The 22,493-nt window shown below is 46.4% G+C and overlaps 1 protein-coding gene across 9 annotated transcripts in view; it reads left to right on the top strand.

Moving 5' to 3' along the window:
• Window positions 1–21,441, top strand: part of Phactr1 (phosphatase and actin regulator 1) — a 483,448-nt gene extending 462,007 nt beyond the window's left edge. For all 9 annotated transcript variants that reach the window (XM_052728473.1, XM_052728475.1, XM_052728478.1 and 6 more), the window contains 5 exons: window positions 3,693–3,748; window positions 8,806–8,867; window positions 15,818–15,958; window positions 16,918–16,994; window positions 18,214–21,441. In XM_052728473.1, the coding sequence (XP_052584433.1) occupies window positions 3,693–3,748; window positions 8,806–8,867; window positions 15,818–15,958; window positions 16,918–16,994; window positions 18,214–18,229 (352 nt within the window). In that variant the 3' untranslated portion in view covers window positions 18,230–21,441. The remainder of the gene's footprint in view (window positions 1–3,692; window positions 3,749–8,805; window positions 8,868–15,817; window positions 15,959–16,917; window positions 16,995–18,213) is intronic.
• The last annotated feature ends 1,052 nt before the right edge of the window (window positions 21,442–22,493 follow it).

The following is a 22,493-nucleotide window of genomic DNA, read 5'->3' as shown; positions in this document are numbered from 1 at the left end:
ATAGGAAATTTCTTTTCTTGATTTAATGTGAATCTAGATCAGATACAATTAGTTAAATCTACCAGCAAAGTAGACTTTCAGTGCATTCAGGAGTCTTGGAGTTCTTGCCCCTTCACACACATAGTTTGACTTTGCATGCTTCCTGTTACCCAAAAATCAGCCTCAAGCTCTGTACAGTCAAATGAAGCATTTTGAGAAGGAAAGATCATATTCACTTAACATTTTTTGTAATACATTCTTGCAATTGCTCTGTTAGCAATTATTGTTAATTTCTTAGAGTACCTAATATATGCATTAAGCTATATAATAGAAAGATACGCAGAGGAGGGTGGTGTATGTCAAGTTCAGACCTATCTCGGTTTCTACTATGCTCTGGCAGTCTTGGAATATCCCTCCTGTGGATAAGGAGGGTGACTGTATTAGTAACTTGTCTCGCTGCTCTGACAAAATCACTCGAGGTTTCCCTTGACTTTGAGGTACAGTGCATCATGGCAGGGAATTATTTCATAGGAGCAGGAGTCTGGGGCAGCTGGTCACGTTGCATCTGCATCAGGAAGTAAAGAGAGACCGCTTGCTCAGGTCACTTTCTCCTTTTTATTTAGTCTAAGACCCCAGCCCAAGGAGTGATACCACCCACAGTTAAGGTGGATCTTCTATGGCAATCAGCCTTATTGCTAACCCCTCACAAACATAACCCGAGGCTAATCTGATCTGCATAACCCTTCAACAGGCATGCCCAGAGCTTGTGTCCTATGCGATATTAGAGCCTGGTAAATTGACAATTAATATTAACCATCACAGCTATATATACAGCACCCACTTCTGAGAACCAGTCTGGACAAGAGTAAGACATGCAAGGTTGATGGTATTGTTGTAGGAACCAGGAAGCAAGTCAAAAAAAAAAAAGAAAAGAAAAGAAAAAATGCTAAGAAAAGAATGCTTTCGCTATTCATGTTTCCCAGTGTGTAGCCCATATCTGTCAGGGGTATTGGAGTAATTTAGTCCAAAGCCAGGGAGGTTCCTCCTCAGGGGCCTCCACTCCATGAAGCTGGTTCCTGAACATACAAAAAAGAATTTCAGGATGAGCCAGGGTACAGCAAAGTCAGCATGCTTATTAAGTAGATATTAGAGACCGCACATGTTAGATTTAAGTGTGCATGCTCCTGTGAGTGTGTGTGCATGCATCTGTGTGTCTGTCTGTCTGTGTCTATGGAGAGAGAGAGAGAGAGAGAGAGAGAGAGAGAGAGAGAGAGAGAGAGAGTGTTTCCAAGGACCATATGTACAATCCTGAGGGTTTCCAAAAATAATAGAGTTTACAGCTAATCAAAAGATTAAGCACAGCTTAAAAATTAAGCATAAAAATATGAGCAGGTTTACTTATTTCTCTTAAGAATTTCCAATTTGTAACTGAAACTGTAAGGGGGGCTTTATGAGGTGCATTGTTCAGATTCAGGGGTAAAACAGGAAGACTGATAGCTTTAAACACAAAGATCACAAGCATTTGGGCCCTAAGTAACTACAATCCATCTATCATTTTTAACTTTCTTGTTTGAGGTAAGCCTTGAAAAATAAAATATTGTCTCTATAAGCAATCTTTTTATTATTTTTTTATTTATTTAGTGTGTGTATTTGATTAATTTGCTAGAATGACTTACTGAACTCAGAAACACCATACTTATATTGATCAGTGTGTAATGAAAAGAAAACATGGGATGTGGGTGAAAAGCTAGATGGAGAGATTGGTAGGGGAAAGGTTGGAAGGCTCCTCAGGACTTCAGCAACCTGGAAGCTCATCTGATCTCATTGTTGGTTTTCATGAGCTTCAACCCTCCAATCACATGGTCTTTCTAGTGGCCAGTCCCCTCCAGAGGCTACCCAGGGGGTCCCACACTAGCTCGTCTCATTAGCATAAAGTCAGATATGATCTGAGGTACTCATTTGGAATATCAAAGTTCCAGAGGATTTGGGTACTCCTTGATAGGAAGTCCCAGGGGTTCAGGTACTCCTTGATAGGAAATAAGATCAAAGACCATACCGCTTTCATAGTATGTTGCAGAGATGTTTTTTACAGAACAAAAGGAATAATCAATGTGAAAATGTTCTTACAAACTTTAAAACACTTTGGATTACAGTGTCCAACAGTTTCAAGGTGCTGCTGCTTTCACAGATAACAAGACTTGAATTTGAAATAGTTATACTTGGAGGCCCCACGGATTTTATATTTCACTTGTCACCCTAAATAACAATCAGAGTCACCCAATAATAGCGTTATTTATCTAGGAATAGTAGAACATTGCAGTGAAGACATGGGTACCATGAGAAGCTATGAGCATTCAAGGAAATCGAGACAGGGGAAAGATTTTTAAAGGCAAAGTGAGGATTGCTTACTACACTTTAAAATAAGAAGCTTTAGCTACTGCATGAGTAAACAGCAGGGCTGACTGGTCTAACACTAAATACACAGTCGGGCAGACATCCGTACAGATATCTGTGGCACCTTTGTATGAGGTTGTGATTTTTGCAGTCTCCATAGTATCTGGCTTGATTTATTTAATTGGTTGACTTGTTGCTAGGGCAAGATCCAAAGCAACTCCATCTTGATCCTGACAACTTTCTTGCATCCTGGGTCTCTCTTAGGACTCCAAGCTATAAACATCTCTCCAACGACAGACCTCAGTTTCAGAAGTTTGGGGAGTGACTATAGCCGTACGACTAGGAAAGCGTGCCTTTCTACCCACGATGTCCCAGTAGAAGACTCTGAGGAGCCTAGACTTCCTTCCACAATATTCCCCTCACACATACCTTATCATTCATTGCCTCGTGGGTGAAGCTGAATAACTTCAGGGTGGTTCAATGACTACCAAAAGCTTGGAAAGCAAAAATGTCCCTGTTCCCAATCAGGTCCACTCTGCGTGGTACACACACACACACACACACACACACACACACACACACACACACACCACCGGAAACTTTATGTAGGTGTCCAAGTATGTGGGGTTCTCCCCTTGTGAGCCATTCCCATTCTCTAGTCACTTCTGTCACTACCTGTCACCGCGTCTGTTCCTCCTTCTCCACACGGCACCACCAGAAGTTCCTGCCCCTGCTACGATGCCGCATTCTCTATGACTTAATTATGCACCCAGTAATAAGAGTCATTTCTGTGCCTGTTCATCTGGCATTCTATGTCTAATAAGGCTCTGGTGGAGATGGGTGGAGACAGGAAGAAGAGTAGCCATTGTTCTCGGCAGACAGACACCCTCTCTTGCATGTCCTCCAGGCCACAAGCCTCTGTGTTCTTGGTGTGCACAAAGGTAGCAAGAAGCAAGCGCTAGCCTGGAGGCAGAGAGAGAAAGGCAAGAGGCCACAAGGAAAGAAAGGGACTTCTGTGAAGAGGAAAGGCCCAGCTAAGTTTCTGTCTCCTGGCCTGGGGGCACTGGAGGAGCAGGCCTGGGGAGGGGCCTGCCGAGGGAGGGAGGGCAGCTTTGCGTGACCTGACGCAGGGTGCCCTTCCTGGGCTTGAAATTGAGGAACCGAGGAGGCACTGGTGGCGAGTCAGTGTCTTGGGGCACAGGATGGACAGAGGACTCCAGCTGCTGACTCTGCCTGATGTATCTGTTGGGGCCGTGGAGATCACCGACCCCAGAAGGATATGACATGGTCCAAAAAATTTTCCTGGATTTTTTTCGTAGGCGGCTGAGCCAGAGACCCACGGCAGAGGAACTGGAGCAGAGGAACATTCTGAAGCGTAAGTTGACTAAGCCCAGGGTGACCAGACACTCAGGGCAGCCTTCCTGGTAGCTGCATAGTGGCTTACCAGGTCTCTCCCGGGGGCCCAGGGAATCGCTAGAAACCTCTCCTGCAGGAGCCTCCAGAGAAACCAAGGAGGCTTCTTCTACAAAGTTGGGGGCTGCCTCTATCACTGACCTTCTGGTTATGGGTTAGGAACTCCCAGGCTGAAGCCAGAGCCCACCCTGAGCTAAGAGAGGAGCTGGAAAGCAAACAGGTTTTTCAGAACCAGAAAAAGATGACTTTAAGGAGAACCAGTGTCACGCTTACACCCAAACTGGCTTTAAACCGGTGACTTGGGCTTTACTGGCTAGTGTAAGGGAAATTTGACTGTGAGGGCTGGAAATCAACTGGCTCCTGTTGAGGGAACTCAGCCCCCTGAGCCGCAGCTTTACCATGGGAGAAAGCACCGCCAAGTGAACATTCATCCTGTCCTCCTGAGACTGGCCCAGCCAGCAGCATGCTTGCCTGACGCTCTCATTCACGGAAAGCTGGCTGTGAACAGGGAAAAAATGGGCCCCTTGTTCAGCTCAGGACACAGAATGTATGTGGATTTGTCCAGAGAGTCCACTTGGTACTAAAACAAAGAATGCAAAAGAATGAAAGAAAGCGGCATTCCACAGACCCCAACATGCCTCAGTTTAGCAGAAGATATTCAATAATTCTTAATAAATCAGTCCCACACCCACCAGACCCCTGCTGCCATCCTTACCCAGTTTCCTCAACCCAACCAACAAATATGTTTACTTTAATATGTGATTCTTTTTCCCTATCTCCCAAAAGCCCTTCTAATTTCTTTCCAGAAAAAAAAAATAGATATTAGGAAGTATCTTACAGATATGTGTGCACACACACGTCACGTGAGACTTTGCTCTAGGTGACTGGGTATTTCCACTTAAATAATTTTGTTTCTGATTGCACTTTTCTATCCCTCCTTCCAATGGTCTTGTGGCCTAGCCAGTATTGAGTGATTTGCTGAGAGAGGATGTTGCATTTGCCTGGGAAGGTTGTTTCCAGGCTCTGGAGTACCTATGGGTGCCCATCTGCTTGCCTGTCTCAGAGTCCTACATCCTTTCTCCAAGGCAACCATTACCTTCCCAAGCTCAGAGCAGGCTGTTCTCAGGTCCAGTTTTTCTGGGTCTAGAGTAAGCCTTATGAACTCAAGCTGTCAGACTCAGTGGCAAACACTTACACACACTGAACCATCTCGCCAGCCCTAATTTTTTTTTTTTAACCAGTGAGTGGCCTTCAAAGTTTCTAAGTTTGCCAGAATATGGTGGCACTTACCTGTAATCCCAGCACTCGAAGGCTGTGCCTAAAACTGGCAAACTGTGAGTTCTAGTCAGCCTAGGCTCCACAGCAAGACCCTGTCTCAAAAGTCTCTAAATGTATTCTGCTCTACACTAGATGGCAGAGAACCGTCAGAGATCGCTACATTTGGGGAAGTCTTGGCCCTTAGGATGTTTCCTTTTTGCCTCATACAGACATCTGGTCCATTATAACATTATAAAGTGTCCATTGTTGATGAGAACTGAAAAATGGAGGAGGGAACTCCTGATTCCTCAAATCCGAAATCAGATAAAAACTTCCTCCACTCCTCCACTGCAGCTGCCCTGAGCTCTGAAACCCCAGCACCAAGAGGCTGCATACTGCTGGCCCTTGCTTAGGTTTCTGTAAATACATTTCCCTCAGCGGCAGCGAGGCTCAGAGGGAGAGGATCCCCTGGCTCACATCTGGCTCCCCACCTCTGGGGAGATCCAGATCCCAGAACATCAAAGCCAGATGACCCGCACTGGTTTTTTGGTTTGTTTGTTTGTTTGTTTGTTTGTAGTTCTCTGTTTTACTGTTGCTTCCTTGAGTCTAACCAGCCCAGGGAGACTATAGGGAAACCTGTGTAATTCTTCCTGCTTTATGAAATTCCTTCTGCCTTTTCCTAGTAAAATGGCTACAAAGTCAGGCTCTGCTTAGCCAAATTCAAACAGGTTGGGCAGCTCTTGATCTCTAAACCTTTCAGAGTTGTGCCTCCTTTCCCCACGCGTTGGTCCTTTGTCTTTCTAAATTTGTTTTCTGTGTTTATTATTTAATCTAATTTTTTATTGGTCTTGTTCTTATTGAGGGGATGGGTGTCTTTCTCTTCTAGTTTTGATTTTGTTTGTTTGTTTGTCTCCTATAGCCCAGGGCTGGTCTTAAACTTAATATATATCCAAGGATGACTTTGAACCCCTGAATCCCTCTCCTCCTCCATCTCCTAGGTGCTGGGATTGTGTGTGTCACCACACCCCGTACCTACTTATTATATAAGAAATGTCACCAGGCAGTGGTGGTGCACACCTTTAATCCCAGCACTTGGGAGGCAGAGGTAGGTGCATCTCAGTGAGTTCGAGGCCAGCCTGGTCTACAGAGTGAGTTCCAAGACAGCCAGGAACTATTACACAGAGAGACCCTGTCTCAAAAAATCAAAAAAAAAAAAAAAAAAAAGAAAGAAAGAAAGAAAGAAAGAAAAAAAGAAAGAAAGAAATGTCAAGGGGTATTTGAAAACATCCCCAAATAATCAGTTCTAAAACTTATCTTCTGGGCTTTAAACTGGGAGAGAAGCTGGGAGATGTGGGGTGCCAGAGGCTGGGCTTGGTCTGCACCCCCACCCTGCCCAGCCTTGTAAGCAAGCCCTCACTTTGTTCAGTAGCCAATGAGGCCCTGTGTGCATCTGAGCACATAATGAACTCTGGGGAGTGGGCACCATGACGATGACATCACCGGACTGTAGTGGCCTCTTTTCTCAGTTGCCTAGTGGGATTGCCTTGGCATCATCTGCCTGAGAATTCATGACACTGGGTTTGTAAATGGCTTTGAGAGAATGATATGGACACCATAGGTGGTAGTTTATGATCCGCACCTCTGAGGGCCTAAGAACCTACTTAAGAGATGAAGTCCCCTGGGCTGTGCCATCTCTGGTACAGAACACCCACCCTCATGGCTCAGAAGGGACCTGTAGATCAGGAGTGAGGTCAGGCCCAGTAATGAGAAGGAGGACCAGCCTCAAGCAAGTTGTGACAGCAGGAAAAAGCAGAGGTCTGAACTGTCTGAGTGGTGAGCTATGTCAGGTGTGGTTGGTGGCTTCATTCCCTGGGACTTTTGTGACTTCATTTGGAAATCCGGAGTGGTAGCCTACACGGTTTCTAAGTTTCAACGTGGTGCCCTCAAGCTACATGGAGGACAGACTGCAAGACTACCTTCCTTCTATCCTTCCTCCCCGCTGCAAGTATAGGTAGCTGCCTGGGGTCTGCCTCCAGACTGAGTCTGGATAGATGGATTTATCCTAAGATGTTAATGGCTGGCTAGTTTCCTAGACTTTATCACAGAGTAATTTACATTTTTTTGAAAATGTCAGTCTTTGGGTTTCCCTTCTTCTGGGTCTTGCTATCTGCTTCCCAATTTATCTGTGATAGGTTAACTCATGCTAAGAAAATAATGGCTATTATAGGTTTTTAGCTAAGAGAAATGTATGTTTTTTAAGGCAACTCTGGGAAGGAAAAGGGGTCATTAAATCCAAAGGAAGAGGCATTCACGGTAGGTACTGGCACTGTGAGGGCTCTCCTGGCCCATTCCACGGGAGGAATGGGTATTTCTTGAGCTGGTCCACACAAGGTCCTGATGCCCACAGGCAGACAGGGACACAAAATCACACTCTGGGGGTGTCACTCAAGGCCCTTAGTCCTGCTCTGAATTGCCACCATTTGTTGCCAGAAAAGGTTGTCGCCACCTTTGGTCACAGCTGGCTATAACTGTCTTTGCTGACTTCTAGGGTGGCAAGAAGGGAACACAGGACAATTAATTGCATACTCCCCACCTCAATTTCCATGCACTGGGATTTCTTTCTTTGAAAGACCTACCCTATACCGAGACCTTTAGCACCACAACCAAATTATAACCATGGACCATAATAACACAATAATAAAGTTGCAGAAACATGACTTGACAACCATGATTGCAAAATGAGAATGCAGGTATCCCCTGCAAGCTTAATAGACACTGTGCCCAAATCAACCCATAGTTTACTTTTGCTGGTGCTCTCCTAACCCCGAGGCCAAGGAGATATCTCACGCTTTCTGTGGCACTAGTTGGCATTCCTGGTATTTTTCAAATCAGATGGTACCATGTTGATAAATGTGCTTCCACAGAGAACAAGGAATCTTTCCAAGGCCCAGGAGGTAAATGATGGTCTGCTTATGGTCATTCTGTTAGTTCAGACAGCGAAAAGGCTCAAGTTCCCTGCCCTTGTTCCTACTCCTTTTCCCAGACCCTTACCATGGCTCTTTAACAGACAAGTCAGTTGTCTGTATATTAATCTGAGATTGTTTAGTCTCTGAAGTGTGTTCCTTAAGATACTGTTTCCAAATCCAAATGCAAGCACGTATATTCCATACTCTGACCTCACATGGGTTCTGTGGACTTCTTGGAAGATTTAAAGAATTAGTGGAATCAGGGCTTGTGCCAGGTGAGAGCTCTGAAGTCAGTACGAGCAGCCTTTCAGGTTGCTGTTGACTCTGCCCTGTGTCATTCCTGCAGCAGGTGGAGGCTTGTCTTCTCTCCTGCCCTACAGGGTTTGGGTCACTAGGGCCACACAATGAGCCCTTTCAGCCTCTGAGAGGCTCTAAGAGGCATGAGGTTTACACCTTTCTTAAGGAAGGCATCCTGATTCTCCCCAAATGCTTGTCACTGCCAGGAGTGTCCCCATACTTCTCCCACACACCTCCTTGGCTTATAGTCACATTGCTTACCCCAGCTTCCCTGCCTGGGCCCCAAACCCAGACACAAAGAGAACAACAATACAAAAAAAAAAAAAAGTCCACCAATTTGAAAGGATGCAGGAAGATGAAGACAAGTCCCTTCAGGTGTAAGGATAGCCAGGGAATGGGACCTAAGTGCTTAGACTAGAGCCTGCAAAAGCTCTGAGGGTATACTGAGCGTGGGTGATGCTATGCTCTGTAATCAAGAGCATCTTCCATATATTTTCAGCTCGGAATGAACAGGAAGAGCAGGAGGAGAAGCGTGAAATCAAGAGGAGGCTGACTCGAAAGGTAAGACAGTTCCCCATGTCCAGAGCTGCTCACAGACCTTGGCTTCTTGTAGCCTTGAGGGCTTTGAAGCCTCTTCACCCAGACTGCTCAGACTCTCTAACACCTTTCTTGAGGATAATGGTCAACTAACTCAGCTGGAGCTCCAGTTCCAAGGGAGCCAACATCCTCTTCAGGCATCCGTGGGCACCAGGAATACACATGATATATCCGCAGACAAAACACCCATGCACATAAAAGTAAATGAGTTTTTAAAAATTAAGTTAAAAAATAGATTATGTGTATTTTAACCCCCCACACCATTGGAAACTCATACAAATTAGTAGTTCAACCAAATGAAAAAATTGCCAGGAGGCTGGGCATGGTGGCACACACCTTTGATCCCAGCACTATGGAGGAAGAGGCAGGCAGGTTTCTGTGAATTCAAGGCCAGCCTGGTCTACATAGTGAATTCCAGGTCAGCCAAAGCTACATAGTGAGGCCCTGTCTCAAAAAAAGAAATTTAGTAGTTCAAGATGGACAAGATGACTCACGCCATGTAATCTGAGCATTCAAAAGGTTGAGATAGCCTCAAGTTCAAGGCCAGCCTGAGCTACACATAATGAGCTGTGGGCCATTTTGTCTCAAAAACAAAAAGCAAAAAATGTTAAAAAAAAAAAAAATGGTAGCTTAAAAAACATATTGTATTTTGCTATGATCATAGGACATCATGAACTTTGTTTCCCCTTTACTACCTGTTGAAATTTGACTGTCTTTTGCTAAATTCAGTTGGAATTATCGGATCAGGAAGATACCAAAAAAGTCGTGATCCGTTTAGTGAATATGTTTGAAAAGCATTTAAAACTTATACAGCTGGGTTTTTGCTACATTTTTAACCCATCAAATAGAGGGTATTGCCTTGCTGTATAGACCCACAGATCTTCTGAAACATGAGTGGCCTCTTGAAAAGAAAAAAATAAGCTTGGAACTATTCTTGGGTCCTGTTGAAAGTTTAATTAATTGATGGCACACCGGATATAACACTACCTCTGTCTGCCTAAAGTGTTTTCAATCAGCCCCCTGCAGTGGCCATCTTGAGAAAAGGATACTCAGTCTTAAGGATGGTGAAGAGACCCATTAAAATTAATTCTAAAGATGTTCATTAATGACTTTTTCTCCCTGAAAACATTATGTAAAGGATGAGATTCAGGGTCCTGAGAGGCCATGCCACTTATTCAGGAAGTAATTTGTACTTCTCAACACTCTCCCTTCCCAAAACCATCCCAAACACTGGTGGCAAGCCAAATGCCAAACTAATTGAAGGAAGTAAGATAAACAAGAGCCTGGGTGATGGGGTGTCTGGCTGGCATCACGGGGGAGGGGGCCAAAAATAGGAACTGAATGACCTGGCTTTGGCCAGTTGTTCTAACTCTAGTCTTTGGCATAAACTGTTAGTCCAACATTCAAGTAAGAAAAACCAGTTCCACAATTTTGAGCCAAATTTGAAGTAAACTTTAATTAAATACTAACTCTGATCGGGTCCACTCTGGGATCCCAGGTAGTGGCCCTGATTCATACTTTGCAAGGGCTTAAAAAGACCAAACCCAAGCCGGGCGGTGGTGGCGCACGCCTTTAATCCCAGCACTTGGGAGGCAGAGCCAGGCGGATCTCTGTGAGTTCGAGGCCAGCCTGGACTACCAAGTGAGTTCCAGGAAAGGCGCAAAGCTACACAGAGAAACCCTGTCTCGAAAAACCAAAAAAAAAAAAAAAAAAAAAGACCAAACCCACAACTCATTGCATTTCCCATCAGGTCCCATCAGGGGCAAGCATACATCCAGGCACATTGCCTGCCTGTATACCTCCTGCCCACATGTGATCAAGCATATGCAGTGCAGATGGGTCAAACAAACTTCTTTAGGGGAGTAAAAAACCTGTGGCTTGGTATTTCCCAGCATTCCAGGAAGTTAATTTGTCCTTGGCCGAGAGGGACTTAGAGGCTAACTTTGGCTCGTTCACATGGTGGTGTGTGCCTGCTATCATCCCAGCACTCTGCAAGTCTGAGACAAGGGTATTGCTGTGAATTTGAGGCCATCCTGGGAACAATATCAAGTTCCAGACCAACCTGGGCTACATAGTGAGATCCTGCTTAAAGAAAAAAAAAAAAAAAAAAAAAACAGAAAAAAGAAGGGAGGATTTGTTTATCTATCTCTCAATTCTTATCTCTTATCAAAAGATTGTGTGTTCTTGCAAACAGAACTTTGACTCTATTTGCATAATGCGTTAGCAGAGAGTAGGCAAGAGTTTTGCTTCCTACACTTCTGTCCCTTAGGATGCTGACACTTCCAACCTTACCTACAAACAGCCCCTAGATTTTGCAGTTAACATCATTGTCCCCTCCCGCACCCCCTGGTCTCTCCCCACCCCCACCCACACCCTCTCACTCCCCACCCACCTACCACCACCAGGGAAATGGCCCTGTGATTCCAGCATTTCCAGTTTCCTGAGGCTGCCAAGGAGAGTTAAAAATCGTGACCTTGAGGGCAGGAATGAGTGTTTCAGAAGGAGTCAGAGGGAAATGTGGAAACCGGAAATTTACTATTTCCCTGGGTCTGCAGAGCCCTGGCGCCCACCTATAGGTGGGCACCACACAGCCTGCCCTGGCTCTGGGTCAATTCTTTTCCCTTGAGCCTCTATCATACCAAAACCAGATGCCAGGGCTGGTGACTGCTTAGAACCTCAGGCCTGATTTCCTTAATAAAATTATATTGAATTTTAATGGACTAGTGAAAAATAAAAAATAGAACCCAGGGGCTGGTGTTGATACCAACAGACCAAGTCATTTTTTTAAACTAAATTGAAAACATAAAAATTATATGCTAGAAATAAATGCCTGTCTTCCCTCTCCAAAAAAAAAAAAAAAGATTAAGAGCTGGAGTTGTAGCACAGTGACATGACAGCGCTCTCTTCCCATGTGCAAGGCCCTGGGGTCCATCCCCACCACCACAGACCCCAAGAAAGGGCAGCTGCCTAACTGAAAGCATGCATATATACATGATGGGGACAAGGGAAGGGGTAAATTTGGGGTTTGGGTTGTATTTCAGTGGAATTTGGATCTCAATTGACTCATTTTTCAAATTTTTGGTTGCACATGATACTGCTGGCACAGATTGATATGACTGTTGCTTCTTTTCTGTTGTCCCAATCCGTCTTCCTCAGAAAACTAGACTTTATCCACAAAGATTGTCTCCTCAGCATCTAGAAAGGGCTTCGGGCTTCGGGTATCAAGGGCTAGGTGCACATCTTCTAAGATGAGTTCTGGAAGATTCTGGCTAGTATCAGGGTCCACATTCCACCTAAGACCCCCAAGACAGCAGTCTGTACTGTCCTTACTTGTCCCCTCCCAGAACATGAGCACAATACTATGCCAACGTGATTTAGACTGAGAGCATCACAGGATTGGGGGCATAAAAAGCAGCTCCTGTCCTTGAGCACTTCCATCATCCCTGTCCTTGAGTACTCCCATCATCCCTGTCCTTGAGTACTCCCATCATCCTTGTCCTTGAGCACTTCCATCATCCCTGTCCTTGAGTTCTTCCATCATCCCTGTCCTTGAGTACTCCCATCATCCCTGTCCTTGAGTACTCCCATCATCCCTGTCCTTGAGCACTTCCATCATCCCTGTCCTTGAGCACTTCCATCATCCCTGTCCTTGAGTACTTCCGTCATCCTTGTCCTTGAGTACTTCCTTCATCCTTGTCCTTGAGCACTTCCATCATCCCTGTCCTTGAGCACTTCCATCATCCCTGTCCTTGAGCACTTCCAGCATCCCTGTCCTTGAGCACTTCCATCGTCCCTGTCCTTGAGCACTTCCATCATCCCTGTCCTTGAGCACTTCCATCATCCCTGTCCTTGAGTACTCCCATCATCCCTGTCCTTGAGTACTTCCATCATCCCTGTCCTTGAGTACTCCCATCATCCCTGTCCTTGAGTACTTCCAGCATCCCTGTCCCTGTCCTTGAGTACATCCATCATCCCTGTCCTTGAGCACTTCCATCATCCCTGTCCTTGAGTTCTTCCATCATCCCTGTCCTTGAACACTTCCATCATCCCTGTCCTTGAGTACTCCCATCATCCCTGTCCTTGAGCACTTCCATCGTCCCTGTCCTTGAGTACTTCCATCATCCCTGTCCTTGAGCACTTCCATCATCCCTGTCCTTGAGTACTTCCTTCATCCTTGTCCTTGAGCACTTCCATCATCCCTGTCCTTGAGCACTTCCATCATCCCTGTCCTTGAGCACTTCCATCATCCCTGTCCTTGAGTACTTCCATCATCCCTGTCCTTGAGCACTTCCATCATCCCTGTCCTTGAGTACTTCCATCATCCCTGTCCTTGAGCACTTCCATCATCCCTGTCCTTGAGTACTTCCTTCATCCTTGTCCTTGAGTACTTCCATCATCCCTGCCCTTGAGCACTTCCATCATCCCTGTCCTTGAGTACTTCCTTCATCCCTGTCCTTGAGCACTTCCATCATCCCTGTCCTTGAGCACTTCCATCATCCCTGTCCTTGAGCACTTCCATCATCCCTGTCCTTGAGCACTTCCATCATCCCTGTCCTTGAGCACTTCCATCATCCCTGTCCTTGAGTACTTCCTTCATCCCTGTCCTTGAGCACTTCCATCATCCCTGTCCTTGAGCACTTCCTTCATCCTTGTCCTTGAGCACTTCCATCGTCCCTGTCCTTGAGTACTTCCTTCATCCTTGTCCTTGAGTACTTCCATCATCCCTGCCCTTGAGCACTTCCATCATCCCTGTCCTTGAGTACTTCCTTCATCCCTGTCCTTGAGCACTTCCATCATCCCTGTCCTTGAGCACTTCCATCATCCCTGTCCTTGAGCACTTCCATCATCCCTGTCCTTGAGCACTTCCATCATCCCTGTCCTTGAGCACTTCCATCATCCCTGTCCTTGAGTACTTCCATCATCCCTGTTCTTGAGCACTTCCATCATCCCTGTCCTTGAGCACTCCCATCATCCCTGTCCTTGAGTACTCCCATCATCCCTGTCCTTGAGTACTCCCATCATCCCTGTCCTTGAGTACTTCCATCATCCCTGTCCTTGAGTACTTCCAGCATTAAGTCTTCTCTCCAGATTCTGCTGTTAGATGGGCATTGGTAAACTCTAGATTATGATTTTTTTGTTTATTCATTTACTTTTTTGAAACTGGGGAGGGGGCAGATAGACTCATGCTAGAGTAGCCCAAACTAGCCATGAATTCACCATGTAGCCCAGGCTGGCTTTGAACTCTAGATACTTTTGCCTTAACCTCCTGAGTCCTGAGATTGAAAATGTGAAACACTACACCTAGGTAGCCCAGAGTGTGGTTTCCAGGAAAATAAATTCAGAAATCATGGCTTAAGAACCCTTGGATGTAGCAAACATCAAAAATTTGCACTGCTTATCTAACATCCTGAGGTAATCAAATTGAGGACCACAAACAGGAGACTTTGATAAGTATCTGTTTCGCTGGTGTGAATGTGGCAAAAAAAATTAAATGTTTTTTTTTTTTAACTTCAGTATAAATTCTGTCAGCTCTCATATTTCACAAAGAACATCTTGATGCCAAAATGACCACCTTTTTAATTTCCAGCAACCTCGGCCACATAGCTTGGGAAACTATACTTTCTCATGACAAGCCACATGGATGACAAAGTGTTTAGCCCTCTGAAAACCGCTGGTACCTCAGGACAGACTAAAATCATTGGTGGTCTAGGCATGGGCCAGTTCCATAATCATTAGGCTTCTGATCCCTGGAGCTTCCTCCTTTAGCCAAGAGGGGACCAAATGCCTAGTCAGTCCCACCCAGGCTCTCACCACCAGGAACCTCTCTTTAATGGCAGCAGGCTGTCATCTCACTGTGCCATGGTAGCAGCACATTGGAACATTCCAGCTCCAGCCAAGGGCATCAGGCAGATAACTGCATGGCAGGCAGAACAGCCAGAGTCATTTGGATTTGCTGTTTGTTTTATAGACCAGAGCCGTAAGACTTTATCTGACTGCCTCTTCTATTAATAGCAGTCAACAGTCTAGGGCTGGGAGAAAAAACTGTTTTTAAGTAACCCTGGTTGAACATGAGCTGACAGCATTGTAAAGGGAACGGTTGTGTTGCTCCAGAAGAAATAAGCTTGTGACAGGGAAAGATAATGGAAATGTCAGCTTTCTGTTGTTAAGGGACAGAGGAAGGGTGCTCAGGGGAATACCAGGAGATGGCTAAATAAACATGATTTTTATCCCTCCCTCCTTGCAAAGTCTGTTCTCCGTGGCATAGATGTGGCTTGCTCAGCTCTGCATTGGCTCACTAACCTTAAAATTGACCTTCTGAAAGAAACCCTAAAAACTCCTAAATCAACCTATCCCACCCCCTCACAGCCTGGAGGCTGCATACCATTTGCAAGTGCTCTTCTGTATGCCTAAAACACACAGGCATATATGTATCTGTAGACACACACGGGTATGTGTATATATGTAATGTGTATGTGCACACACGCATATAATGTGTTACAGACCCATTCTGCAAACAGCGCTAATTTTAAGACAGAGATGTGGACTCACCAATCCAAGTTTAGATGGAATCATTGCTTAAGGTGTTTGCCTCCCACCAGGTGAAGGACAGACGGAGAAAATCCACAGTGGACACACTCACAGCTACACAGACAATCAGGCTTCCTATCAGACCAAGAAAGCAGTGTGATAAAAGACAGGCTGCTGTCATCTGTATAAGCCCGAGAGGTTGAAAGGGACAGTAAAGCTCGCAGAATCCCGGAGTTAAGCACTCTGGGTTCTGCTCCCTGCTCCAGCTTGCTGTATAACATATCAGTTAGCTTCCCGGACTCATTTTCCACACCTACAAGTTCACAAATGAAACCGTGGTCTAAAGGCCTCTGTTGACGGGTCCCCACCTTTCTCCCTCCTTGCAGCTCAGTCAAAGGCCCACAGTGGAAGAACTTCGAGAAAGGAAGATCCTCATCCGCTTCAGTGACTACGTGGAGGTGGCAGATGCCCAGGACTATGACCGCAGAGCGGACAAGCCATGGACCCGACTCACAGCTGCTGACAAAGTAAGCGGAGGTGGTAGAGAAAGGGGAAGCGGGTGCACGTTGTACGTAAGGAGAGCAGAGCCCTGCCTCGGCCCCATGCTAAAAGTGCTGCTCACAGGAGTGCTCCGAGTGACCTGTGGGAAACCACTCGATGGGGTCTTCACTTGGAAAAGGCACAGAGCAGGCAAGATACTGTGCCTGCTTCCCAGAAGGAGGAAGGACAGAATCCTGGTCCATTTGTTGGTGCTGTAACAGAACACTTGAGGCTTCATAATTTTATATAGAAAGATTATTTAAAGGCTAAAGATTCTAGAATCCAGAAAGCCCAAGGTCAGGCAGCCTCATCTGGGGAGAACCTCTTGCTGCTCCATAATGGGACATAAGTCAGGGAGATAGACACATGCCCGAGAGAAAATGTAGGAAGTAGTCTTCCTTTGTAACAGCCGGCTCCTGTTTAACTGATCCCATCCCTGATAAAGGCATTGGTCCCTCTTAACAACCAGATTGTCTTTGAAAGGTCCCCACTCCTCAGTACAGTGACATAGAGAAATAGAGTTCTGACACAAGATCATTCAGTTCTTTTCCATAGCATGTCGGGGGACTGTGCCCAGAAAGACAGAGTAACACTGGACGAGGCACAGAGTCATTCTTAACATGAGCCTCCAGACTTATCATTGGCTCTCTGTGTCAAGACACCTTCCCAGGCGCCCAGCAGGAGAACTGCAGAAGGGAGGTGAAGCCAAAATGTGTGCCATCTGTAACCCCACGGGGAGCATGGGGTACAGAGACCTCACAAAATATGGAGAGCTCCATTAGAACCTCACAGTGTCCCCAAAGAAGGAAAATCCTGGAAGGTTTTAAAGGACACCCAGGTGACTTTTTTTGTGTAGTTGTGTGGAAGAAGAAGAATATTTTTAGGTAGGATGAATGGGGAGGCCTTCCCACTTCTTCAGCGTGCTGACCTGCTGCTCCTCTTCCAGGCCGCCATTCGAAAGGAACTTAATGAGTTCAAAAGCACCGAAATGGAAGTCCACGAGTTGAGTAGACACTTGACAAGGTTGGTATTGGTGGGGGCCGCTTTGAATGTCCCCACCACCACAGGGCCATGTTTATTTTCCCTTTTTTTGCTGTTACTTTCTTTCATTGGAGACCCAGCTGGCCTGGTTCTCACTATATAGTCCAGACTGGCCAGGAACTTACAGAAATCCTCCTGTCTCAGGCTCCTGGGTGCTGGCGTTGCAGATGTGTACCATCATGCCCAGCTCTGTTGATATTTACTTTCAAATAAATACCCATTTGCCCTAGATTACCAAGTGGTCTTGTGGGTAAGATGTGAAAAGAAAAGACAGAGGTCAACGTCAAGGTCTACCTTTAAGTTGATAAAAAGAGGGCCATGAGGCCCTGTGTGATGGCACACACCATTAGTCCCGGCACTAGGGAGGCAGAGGTAGATGGATCTCTGCTGAGTTCAAGGCCAGCCTGGTCTACATAGGGAGTTGCAGGCTAGCTTGGGCTCCATAGTTAGACTCTGTCTCAAAACAAGAACAAAAACAACAACAAAAGGTTGGAAGAACAAAACCTCAGGCAAAGGATGTGAAAATGTTTAAGGCCCAGGCAAAAAGTCACCCTCTGTGCTTTAATTTGCTTGGATGAAAAGTCTTGCTATGTGTTGGATGACCCCTAAGTGAGTTTTTATAAAAAACTGAAGCTGGGGATATAAGGGTGTTGCCAACACACAGTCAGCAGAGGCCAGAACTGGGTAGAATACCAAAATACCACATGGGACCATTAAAGAGTGTTCTGTTATCCTGTGTTCTTCTACCAAGCAATCCTGTCTCATGTCGCTTGGTAAAAATGAGACACGGAAAGAATTTGCTATGGGGGCGTGTGTGTGCCTGGCTGGTTAGTAACTAAACCACTGGCTTAATCTTTATAATCATTCTCCTTTGGAGCATGTGGAGAAGCAGGACTTACCAATGTACCTCCTGCCTGACTCAGACACACAGTCAGGACCTCCATCTTACTGCCATGCAGGAATCCTAGTGCAGCCAAATCCAGTTTGGGCCTCCAATGCTTCCAAATTAAACTTTCTCTGGTCCCTAGATGAAATCTGTAGAGCTCAAATACTCGGGGTGCCCCTCTGTGTTTGTGTCATGGGTGGGAGGTCACACTGGAATATCACTGTCCCAACCAGGGTATCTGAGGATGGAAAGATGCAGTTGTGGGATGGGGCCCCTGACATCCCCTCGGCCTTGACGAACTTTCTTGTTTCCCAGGTTTCATCGACCATAACAGTGGGATTACTCTTGAGTGCTCTGCTGTCTTCAAAACATAAATTTATAAGAACCATAAGTGCTGGCATTTGTCCACTTCCCCATTACGATGTAAATCTGAACTGCCTTTTTTAAAAAAAGAAAAAAAAAGAGTAAAGAAAGAGAAGAAAACAGAAGAAGAAGCAAAGAAAGGAAACACAATCAGGATTCTATGTGCAGGAACACCATGGTGACCACTCCTCAGTCAGAGTTGCTGGCACCACTTCTGCTATGGAAAAGTGGTCCTGCCCCCAGCAGGGCCCTACCTGAACACTGTCCAGGGACTGCCTCATCCCCCTCATCCAGCCAGCAGGCACCACACTGGTTCAGTCTTCAGTGAACCCCTTCCTCACAAGGGACTGTCGCCTGAGTCCAAAGAAGCCAAGGGCGGTGGGTTTGGCATGGGAGCGGCTAGGTGAAAATCATAATCCAGCTGGTCTAGATTCTGTCAGACACACAGGCTCCAGATGGGGCATTTACTTTGGGGGCCCTTGAGAGGAGATTCTCGAAAAGCAGAAGACATCTCTCAGTTACTGCCCCCCAACACACACACACACACACACACACACACACACACACACACACACACACTCAGTCCTGGGGGGAACCTGTGTGGGTACTTTGTTCCTAAGCATGTGTGCTGTGGGCACAGGAGGTCAATGAGCATCTACTTTGACCCCCAGCCCAACCTGAACTGCCTTCCAGAAGACTGAGGAATAGCAGCTGCCTGCTCAGTTCACATTCATTGACCAGCTTATGTTGGGAAAGCCCAGGGCCGTGGGTGATCCACACATAAATGCCATTTCTAAGGTTCCCTGTGGCATTCATGAGTATGAGCTGACCAGAGGCTGGGGTCAGAAACTCTACTTGGCCCACATTTTTCATCGGCCTTGTAACACCCCGGGACAGTGATGATGTGACTTGGCAGTTTTAATAACTTCTGAGTACACGGAGGCCAGAGTTGGGGACCAATGTCCCAGTGCCTCTCCAGGGCCTTCCACTCTTCTGTCTGTTCACTGAAGAGTTTCTGCAGAGAGATCCACATCTTAGCAAAACTGCACTGGGCAAGACTTTTCCAGCCATGACTGTCCATGGTGTCCCTTGCGCTCCTCTTACCCAGAGAGATTCCGTCTTATCTCTCTCTCTCTCTCTTGGGATGTGCCTCCAGCTGCCCTGTTGACAGGGCCTCTAAAGGTTGGGTGTGCACTGATAGAAGGACACCCCAGACCCTAAGGAGACCTGCTGCAGCACTGCTGTCCTGCCTAATGGAGCTCACAGACCCTTGGGTGCAAAGCTCTGCCTCAACCCCAGGGGTGTGTTCAGCTTTCAGAATCACCGCGGTTTCACTAGGTGATGGCTTACTCCCCGTCCAGCATCTTTCTAGGATTTAGAAAGATGTCAGCTAGCCATTCTGGCCAGCCCCAAAAGGTTGTCCCCTTGTCAAATCAGTTGGGACCATGTTACTCTTAGGACACAGCACCCATCAGTGAGGCCGTTACAATTTACTGGAGCATTAATGGCTCCACGGCCAGCTGTTAACCCAGGAACCAGACGGAGTTAAAGGAAAGCTTGGATCAGCCCTACAGGTAGCGTCAATGCAGCTGCTGCTTTCCTAGCACCATCTGGACTGAGCACACTTCTGTCCAGCCCAAAGACACCACCATCACTGGATCTTCCTATCATTTTTATTATTATTATTATCATTTGAATGTCCAGAGGGGTATTCAGGGAAAGCGTGGCAGGGACTTTAGCGTGGCTGTAAACACAGTCTTCCCGAAAGGCTTACTGACTTTTGAATGTGCACGTGGCAGGAGGAAAGATGCCGAATTCTTTCCTTGAACTTCCCTAGGGTGGAGGGTAGGCATGTGCTCTGGGTGGAGGTCCCTGCCTGGCGGAGCTGGAGAGCTGCACTTCCTCTAAGCAGTAGCTGTGTTTTATGCTGCTGTAGTATCCTAGCCTGGCAGTCAGGCCTTCCCCGGGCAGGAGGAGTCCTAAGGACCTCCTTGGCCTCCCTGCTGGCCTTGGTTCTAGGGCCCTTCTGGTTGCCTGGGGACAGAAGCTCCAAACTCATCTGTCTCCCAGCTGCTCACCAGCAGCTGCCACCATTCCCTTCAGCATGCCCTGGAGTTGCCCTCCTCTTTATATATGGAAGAAGTCGGACACAATGCCCACATCACTTCCTGTAGGGCACCCTTTTGCAGAAGCCACTTGCTCAGAGTTAGGGGTGTGCCTTGCATGCTCCTAAAAGGTCACCTCCTTTGGGGATCAGCTATTTTAAGGCCATGATAAGTGGTTCCTACCCGGGCTCAGCAGCCTCACCAGCTGTGGGATGGCACGTCCCCTCTCCTGAAAACCTGGAGTCTTTAGGGAGCTGTAACCACATTTCCCCTACTGTTAGGATAACTCAAGTGACTTGAATTACTTCTAAAGGGGACAATTCGACATTAATTAGGGAGGGAATAAAAGGCAAGCTAGATGGCTTTAACCATCCCTTTCTGGAAAAGCTGCAGAGCCTCTACATTCCCATCTGAGCACTGTGGGGTTCGGGTTAGCAAGAAAGGGGAAAACGTGAAATGTGTCAGACCTTGTTCTCTTCTTAAAATCAGGCATTGCTGAAAACCGCATCCCAGGTCCACTCCCCTGGTAGAAGAGCCTGCCATCGACAAACTGGCCTTTCCAAAATCCTGAACATTTCATCCCCAGACACCCTGAGAGCCTTGCCAGGTTTTTAGAATGTGAGCCTTTCTGCCAGATAGAGAAACCAAACAACACAATGGTCCGTGTGAGGAGACGCTCTGAGTTTCTTTCTCCCCTGCTTATGAACATGTGTTTGTCCTTTCGGAATGAGCATCGTGGCGTGTTGCTTCGAGGAACGGGATCCCAGGCTCTCCCTGTGCACAGCCAGTGGGCAGGAGTCACGTTCGATGACTTCCTCCTCCCCCGAATCTGTTCCCCTCCCCAAGCAGGTGGCTTTCTTCCAGTTGCTTCCTGGTGTCTGTACATAGTTGTCTTTGTATAGGAGTGAGTGAGTGTGGTGACCGTCGACCCCGTGCCCTCCAGGGTTCTAATTTAACAGATGACGACTGTATGAGGAAGATGCTGTACATAGAATATAAATTAAACTGGATCTCTGTGGCCTAGGTTTTGTACATACAGAAACTGCATGGTATTTAAATTATTGTTTCTCTCTGATGATGTATGCAGTTTCTTTAAAAACAAACCAAAAGAAAAAAAGTTAAAAAAAAAAAAAAAAACCAGCTCTGCCTACTGTGTTATTCTATCAGCTGTCAGCAGGCTGGGGACGGGCTGGCAAAGAGGAGGTCACCAGTTATTTGGGAGACCGGCGAGCTCATGTTTCTGGCAGCATGGACAGGGTGTGAGGTGGACATGCTTGCTGCCCACAGATTAACTTTCTAGAATACTTGTATCTTCAACCTTTTTTTAACATTTCAGAAATCTCCCAAATCTCTGTCCCTGAATCGTCTGGGAAGAATGGGTCTAAATTAGCCTTTAGTTAAGTCACTCAGGGTCTTGGTGGTTATAGAGATAAGACAGCTTTACAGCCTGGGGGGTCTTTGCGGTGCCTCTGTAGCTGAACAGAAGTTGTATTTTTCTTTGCCTTTTGAGAACAGTAGGCCCTCTGTATCTGAGGACTCAACCACCTTTGGATCAAGAATATGGGAGGGGGGGTGGAAATTGCATCTGTACTGAATATGTATTGTCTTATCACTGTTTCCTTCACAATACAGTATGGTGCCTACTGAACCCACATAGCACCCACATTGGGTACTAAGATATCATTTAAAGCATAAGGGCAGTGTCTAAGAATCACAGATTTTATATCAGAGACCTGAGCATCCCCAGATTTGAGATGGGAATGGTCCTGGAATTCCACAGACAGACAGACAACTGTATATGCACCTGCTTCTTGAAGAACTTGAGTATCTGTCCGACAAAGCAAGCATTCTCTCACATGACCTTCTGGTTTCACTAGGCTATATTTTTGAAGGTGTTAGGGAAGCAGAGGGCTGCCATACACATGGGGAAAGCTGCTGGGTCTCATAATCTTGACCCAGGAATGTAAGAAGACAGCTCTTGGGAGGGAAGCACAGCAAGGGCCTGCCTGTGTTGAGCCTCACAGAGGAATCACCCCGGGGTCTTGTTGGCGCACAAGTACTCAGTAAGTCTGGCTGCTGCTGGAATCCCGTGTTTGGCAATCTCCCAGGGCTCAGCTAGGAACTAGG

Source organism: Peromyscus californicus, unplaced genomic scaffold, assembly GCF_007827085.1.
Source record: "Peromyscus californicus insignis strain IS unplaced genomic scaffold, ASM782708v3 Scaffold_8__1_contigs__length_139910024, whole genome shotgun sequence".
In the NCBI taxonomy this organism is placed as follows: Eukaryota; Metazoa; Chordata; class Mammalia; order Rodentia; family Cricetidae; genus Peromyscus; species Peromyscus californicus.
Note: the sequence above shows the minus strand (reverse complement) of the source record. Positions and strands in the feature narration are given on the sequence as shown.